Raw genomic sequence first — 7,914 nt, forward strand, 5'->3', positions numbered from 1 at the left:
TGTCCTTGAGCAAGACACTTTATTTCACGTTGCTCCAGTCTACCCAGCTTGCAAAAATGAGTAGTACCTGTATTTCAAAGGGCCGGCTTTGTCACGCTATGTGTCACGCTGAGTCTTCCTGAGAACTACGTTAGGGGTACACGGGTCTGTGGATTGCTCAGTCACTTGCACGTTAATTTCATGAGCAGGCTGTTCCGTTGATCTATCAGCTGGGACCCTCATCGTCGTAACCGACGGAGTGCAGAGAGGTATGTAAATTCTAATGTTTGTGTCTAGTTCTAGTTTCAAGAAATGAAGCATTTGAACGATAGATGCATTTTGTCGGCAAAATGGTTGTGAGTTTATTTAAATTCGTTACGTATTCTTAATTGATTTTCAACTACTGCAATGTAGAATTGCAACAACAAAAATTCCTCAAAGCCGTCCTTCCTTTATCCCATACAGAAACACACGCCGTTTCTATGTATCACAGGCTCGTTCTTCCTGCTCGTATCACCGTGGTTGGTTGATAATAATTGGCGATTTCAAAGGATGTAATTGGGAGAAATCAGACTATTACCCTAAAATCATCTACTCTAAAACGAATTTGAGTACGAAATGGCACGACGGTAAGTATTTCGTTGTCGTCTGAATGTCTATGATCTTGTCTTTCTGACTTAGTCAGAGTAGCATTATCAAAAACATTTATCCACGGAACACTTTTATGATTTTCCAAAATAAAAAGCAAAAAACAAAATGAAACCATAATTCTATTTTAGGAACAATGTTCACAACCTAACTTTAATTAACATTTGCATACACAAATCACTTTCATAACTTTATCCATTCTTTTTCTCGAACAGCTCTTGTTTCCTTACTCTGGTGCTTCAAAGAAATTGGGTGCATATATCATATAGGAGTGGAGGCGCAATGGCCCTGTGGTTAGGGCAGCGGACTCGCGGTCGGAAGATCACGGTTTCGATTCCCGGACCGGGCGCTGTGCGTGTTTATTGAGCGAAAACATCTAAAGCTCCACGAGGCTCCGGCAGGGGGTAGTGGTGACCCCTGTTGTACTCTTTCGCCCAACTTTCTCTAACTCTTTCTTCCTTTTTCTTGAGTAAAGCTGCGATGGACTGGCGTCCCGTCCAGCTGCGGGAGGGGGGGACAGATACGCCATAGAAACCGGGAAACCGGGCCCATGAGCCTGGCTAGGCTTTAAAAGGGCGCATAAATAAAAAATAAAATTAAAATATCATATGAGAAGCATGGTCTCCAGGGAAATATGTTCTGTGGTTCACATGTGATACACAGGATAAATAAAAGATTAAATGAGACCGATTATTCACAATACCCCTCACCCACCAACAGATATTTAATAATATATATTTTTTAAATAATGCGACCATACTGGGGTACCACCTAGAAATATTTTAGTCGAACAAATTGATTCCAGTATTTATTGTTAAAGTCTGCTATTCATTCTATCAGGGTGTTTTGTCGAACCACTAAGTTACGATAATTACCAGCTGAAATAAGCTATTTTGAGAAATATTTGATTTATGGATAGTAAAAAGAGAAAATGAAATACGTATCTACTTCTGAAATAATATATTTTTTTGAAGTGTTTGATTCTAGAAATGATGTAAATTGCTATATTCGAATTGTTAGGAAGTGTGAAGTGTTAGGGATGATTAGCTTCGAAAACTTTACTCCTTATTATATGCAAATTACCTCTTCAAACTTGAAATTTGTCATTGATTATTTATAAACATATTTACGCCTAGAAGCGAATCGCTGTAGTAAGAGATACATATGTCACGTGGTCTAGTTGTTGCTTGAATTGAGCTAGTCAATGATGAGATGCTTAAAACGTATGAATCCCCATTGTCGAAGTAAATGGCTTCACTATCATTGTTGTATGAACATTATATCAAGACTGTTGTAGTGTAAAGGTGAAATTTCGTGCTGGGTGCATAAAAAAGAAAACAAAAACTGAAGCAAACGCATGAACATTTAGCTGTGATATTTATTAGTAAGGCATAATATATTTGGCGTTGGTCGTTTACAATGAACGATATTAATAATTGCTGACTGGGAGGAGAGAATAATGCTTTGTGGATGTAAACAGCTATCAATGGAACATCATGCTGTATGTTCGAGCCTCGGCGATCTTTTATTCCAAACGCCTGAAGCGACCTGTCGGCAGACTGGGTCGCTGGGTAATAGATGAGGCATGTGAATCAATCGGCTGTTCTCAGCCACAATGGTAGTTTTTATGAGGTGAACTGTACGATTTCTTGAATATTCGAGAAAACCATGTCACGACACAGCCGTACACTGATTTGTCAATTGACAGATCGATCACGTGAAATTTTGATGGCTCGCTTCTGGTACGTAATCGTGTATCTAGCGGCTAGGGTTTAAATTACTGCTATACATACAAGTGATTATGATTAAAATTATTGAAAATGTATCAAGGGAGTAATGTCTGTAATATATCTTTTAAACAATGCTTTACCTATAGAGAGAAACCAATGACTTCATTTATATATAATATTATTCTGCTACAGTACTATTATCTAGTAGTAGTAGTAGTAGTAGTAGTAGTAGTAGTAGTAGTTATTTGATATTATTATTCTTGATACTTCCAGAATATGGAGTAGCTGATTCCATGGCCATATTTATCCAGCTGTGACGAAATTAACAACTGGATATCTACTGCAATTGTTACCAATCCTGAACGTTTACCAGCCCCTAACACTTGTTATGCGCATGAGTGTACATGCGCATAACAAGCGCATTATATATGCTTATACTGAATTTTAAATATTTATCCATATGCAAATATTTATCATAGATCCTATCATTCTTAGTAAATTTCTGTTGTGAAATTATGTACCTCCTGTTCTATTCTTTCGAAATTACGAATACATAAAAATTATAAATATATTGATTTACTGTAATTTATTTTCTGTTTGATCATTTATTTATTTTATTTTATGCACAAATTAGTATAGGTAATAAATAATTGTAATTTTTATAAATTTGTTTAATATCAGCGTATTTAAAATAAACAAACTTTTGAATAAATAATTAATTAAAAATCTTTTTAAATGACCTTAGTAAATTTCTATCATAATAATATAAGCATTTAGTTTTGGGATTTGTTTTGCAAGATTCTTTATGTGAGTTCGTGTGTTGAAGCATATTTTGTTGTGTCTGGGGAGAGTCATTCTCTTTTTGTGCCTTATTATTTAATTAACTCACAGGTAAAGTTTCCACTCATTTATTTTTCCTAAAATTTTCGTTCCGTCTTGCAAACTTTTCAATAGTTGTTGACTCTGTCCGTTATCCGAGCTGCTTTCTTTTTGTTTGTTTGTGCGCATGTGTGTGGGTCAGTTTGTGTGCGCATACGCACGTATGTATGTATGTATGTATACATGCATATAAGAGTGTGTGTGTGTGTGCGTATGTATATGTATGCAAGTGTGTACGTTTGTATGTATGTATTCTGCATATCTATGTGTTGGTGTTTTCATATTTGTGTGTTTTTATGTGTGTGTGTGTTTGCATATATGTGTGCGTGCGTGTGAGTACCTCTGTCTCCTCGTGTGTGCATGTCTGAGTGTGTCTGTGTGTGGGTTTTTCTAACTATGTAATGTGTCTGTATGTATGGATGTGTGTCTCTATATGTGTTCTTGTGTGAAGTGAAGTGTGTGTGTATATGGTCATGTGTTTCAGTCTTCATTTGCGTATGAAGGAATTTAGAAATTGTGTCCGGAGTAGTCGTGTGGTAAGAAGCTTGCTTCCCAATTACATGGTTCTAGGTTCAAACCCACTGTGTGGCAACTTGGGCATGTGTCTTCTACTATACACTCGGGCCGACCAAAGCCTTGTGAGTGGATTTGATAGACGGAAACTGAAAGAAGTCCGTTGTATATATATATATATATATATATATATATATGTGTGTGTGTGTGTGTGTGTGTGTGTGTGTGTGTGTGTGTGTGTGTGTGTGTGTGTGTGTGTGTGTGTGTGTGTGTGCCACCATCGCTTGACAACCAATGTAGGTGTGTTTACGTCCCTGTAACGTAGCGGTTCGGCAAAAGAGATGAATAAAATAAGTACTAGGCTTACAAAGAATAAGTCCTGGGGTCGATTAGAGAAGAATAAAAGACTATAACCGTGCTAGCGAAATGTCAGTTTTCTTCAACATACATGCTGAACGCGGCTAAGAGTGTATATTACGTATATGCTTTCTGCATACGCCTCGAAACACATCGCAACTAGGTCATTAAAACACAGCGACGTTTACCTATACGTATATACATTATATGTATATATAATTATACTTAAATCTATATGAACGATCATAACTTGTAAACTGTCAAAATGCAGTCAAACATAATGTCTAAAACTGATGATATATAAATCTACAACAATAAGCAGATATAGCTTATGATAACCAGACATTCAGAGCAGTTATATGTGTAATGAAAAATATATCTGTGAGTCATCGGGAAGATAACTTCATTAAAAGGAAGCCACGATTATGGATTTTATCGACATGTTACTCAGTTTTAAGCCACTTTCAACTCATTGTTTAAAGTCTAGTCTCTATATTGAACGATTTGTAATAGTGTACTGCATGTAATAATATGTAGGCCGTGAACGAAGTATGCAAGCAATGTAGAGAATTGAAAATGTTAGAGTAAAACATTCAGTTCAGTTTATTAATTTAGTTCAAGCTTACAACATCACATCTAAGAATTTCCTGTCCATATCGAGTGACAGTCACCAGATGAGGTTGGTTGGTTGAATTATTTCTTATATTGATTATTGTTAACGGGACTGGCTTAAGATTCAGAAATTCATGTTTGGGCGGCAGAAAATCGATAGGTTCGATACTCAACAATCAGAAAGATAAGTGCTGTCATAGGTTCAATAGATGGTTGCATTTATTGAAACATAGATTGAAAAATAACATGAAAATGTAGCATTAGTTATATGTCAGTAAAAGTTTTAGGTTCGAATCCAGCTCGTTTCTGTATGTACATCAACATATAAGACACGAACCACATGTTGTTTTTTATACGATATTGTCCCAAACAAGTCTTGAGAGCAGTGTAGTACGACCACAAAGAAGAAAAAGGAAAGGGCCCGCCTATTCAAAACATGTTGATTGACGGAGAGCTTAAGGGACTGAGTGTCACAGACCAGAAAGAAACAAGAAGGTAGAAGCGAGTTCCAGAAAGTAGCACTTTGAGGAAAGAAACTATAAGAACAACAAAGCTTATGACTAACAGGAAGCTCAACAGAGAAACGATGCGTCCGAAAAGAGAAGCAGGTAGCAGGTTTGAAGGTTTTTACTGAAGTTACTGGACGAGAAATTTCATCAGAGCAATGACCATACAATAAAATTTGTAACAATACAATAAAATTTGTAAATACTTAATTAGACATGGCTACAGAATGAAGGAATGGAAATGTTTCTGTTGAAAAGACAATTGTTTCTGATGCCCTTTTTTCCAACTGAATCCAGATCTGCGATTCGTTTTCACCCCTGGTATACATTCCACCTTGGTTTTTCACACACAGAAAATGTAGTTTTCCTTCATTTTATTAAGTGTGAAAAATAATTCATTATCTCCTTTCCTTCGCTTAAATATTGTAAAATTATGAATATAGCTGATTTTTTTGCATAGATAGGTTAATTGTAGTAAGGTTTCGGACAGTTTTCAAGGGTTGTATTTCGTCCATCAAACACCATCGTTACCACAGCTGTCAGGTTTTTCTATAACACAAGTTTCACCTGAAGCAATAACAAGTAATATACAATATATGAGATATATGATATATATATATATATATATATATATATATATATATATATATATATATATATGTGTGTGTGTGTGTGTGTGTGTGTGTGTGTGTGTGTGTAAGAGTTTGTGTATGTGTATGTATGTATGTATGTATGTATGTATGTGCCCTTGGAAATACCTGTAAAAGTAAAGATGTAATTTACCAGTGTACTGTCACAACACAGTTTACTAAAAGGATATACATAGGAGCTACCAAAATGAAATGAATCGAAGACTAGCCGCATACCAACACTCTTTCAAAAATAGAAATAGCGTTAATTTGACCGGATTAAGTAAATATATTTGGGTACTTAAAGATAAAGATACTAGATTCGCTTTAGAATACAATATCTTCGCCTCCCCACCTTCGTACAATGTAAAAAACAAGAAATGCCATCTTTGCATTAATAAAACATTTTTCATACTAGCGGCACAATACCCATTACTTAATTGAGGGAAGAGAGAAACCTAACCTGCCTCCACAAGTGGGGGTTTACCTTCGCTAAATATGAATAGCATTATAGACCCTTGCGCCATCCCCCAAAATAGCACCCAGAGACCTTCACCCCAGAAATAGTAGTTCTTGATATTAAATGAAGGCATATATAAACTCCTAGATTAAAGCTAGTTTAGTAAAATTACATTCCTGGGTCCTTTATGGGTGTTCCAATAGTAATATCCCTATCCCTTCACCAACATATCCGAGTTTAAATCCCACCCCACACCCATAGAACTAATTACATAATATATATTTATTAAGCCATTTTCCCCTAATATAACCTACTCACCCACTTTAACAAATGCTAGTTCTTTCAATCATGAACCTAATTTGGAATACAGAGAGCATCAGTACTTAACTCCCAGTGATTAATCCCCTTTATCCCCATCCCTCTAAGAGAGCCTGTACCCGCCATTTCAGCTAAAGCTGTACTGGCAACTAATTTTACTTATCTGAAACTCTTATACCATGGGTGAGCTTGTTTTCACTAGCTTCAATCTGGACTTAACAACTGGTGTTGGTGTGTTTACGTTCCTGTAACCTACCGGTTCGGCAAAAGAAACCGATAGGATAAGTACCAGGCTTAACATGAAAATAAGTCCTGGAGTCGGTTCATTCGTTTAAAAAAAATAATAAATTGTTCAAGGTGGTGCTCTAGCATGGCCACAGTCTAATGACCGAAATAAATAAAAGATAAAAGGTACACAGTACAATATAGATGCATAAAAGCAGAAAACCATTTCAAGAGGAATAAGTTCGGGAATTAATAAGAATCCTAATATCGTAAGAGTATGTTCTTACAATAAAAGATGTTGACTACTGTGTGATGGGCTGAAGTGGAATGAACATTACCAGCAGGATGACAGACAATAGTTAATACTTTATGGTACATTATCATTAATATCGACTTGGAGGTGAAGATCTTATCCAAAATTGTTTGTTGCTTATGATACATCATGGTTTTGTACAACTCAGTGGAGGAACTCCTCTCGCAATTTCTATGTTATGTTCACAATTCGGAGCATTATCAGTAAAAACCAGCAGATCTTCCTCTGTCAGAGCCAACCCTTTAACAATAATATTTTATCGTCAATTTAAGTGGTGAAGATGGAACTTCCATTATTTCCCCTGCAATCAGAGCTTGTGCTTTTTATAACCGTATCAGTTACTCGTTAAATAAACTTTCTCTGTGTGACACATAGAGTCACATCATCCTTTATGACTTCTTCGAATCCTACATCCTTTGCAAGTGTCAGAGTATTTTTCTGGATTTGATGCAGAATTTCTACTTGAATAAAACTTGTAATGCCATTGCTACAGTCTGATCATATACTTTTCCAAGCACTATTCAAAGTTGAACGTTTTGCTTCATTCCACAACTCAGTTTTATTATCCACAGCATCCATTATGCTGAATTTCTTCTAGAAATCTCCAACTGTAGGTTTGTCCTTCCTGTCAATTGCTTTCACAAGTTGTTCGAAAGTTCTTCTCATGTAATATGACTTTGAAGTTAGCTGTCACACCTTCATCCTTCGACAGGAGCAAAGAAGCTGTATTCTTGGGGATATATTC

At 36.1% G+C, this 7,914-nt stretch overlaps 2 protein-coding genes across 2 annotated transcripts in view; both read left to right on the top strand.

Moving 5' to 3' along the window:
• LOC128251094 (uncharacterized) overlaps positions 1-2,898 on the top strand; it is a 5,901-nt gene extending 3,003 nt beyond the window's left edge. Inside the window, exons 4-5 of the mRNA XM_052977470.1 lie at positions 445-608; positions 2,631-2,898. Of these exons, the coding sequence (XP_052833430.1) occupies positions 445-608; positions 2,631-2,674 (208 nt within the window). The 3' untranslated portion in view covers positions 2,675-2,898. The remainder of the gene's footprint in view (positions 1-444; positions 609-2,630) is intronic.
• The window catches only part of LOC106878991 (histone deacetylase 2), a 219,318-nt gene that overhangs the window by 58,259 nt on the left and 153,145 nt on the right, over positions 1-7,914 (top strand). The window lies entirely within an intron of this gene.

The sequence above is a fragment of the Octopus bimaculoides genome, chromosome 28, assembly GCF_001194135.2.
Source record: "Octopus bimaculoides isolate UCB-OBI-ISO-001 chromosome 28, ASM119413v2, whole genome shotgun sequence".
Classification (NCBI taxonomy): domain Eukaryota; kingdom Metazoa; phylum Mollusca; class Cephalopoda; order Octopoda; family Octopodidae; genus Octopus; species Octopus bimaculoides.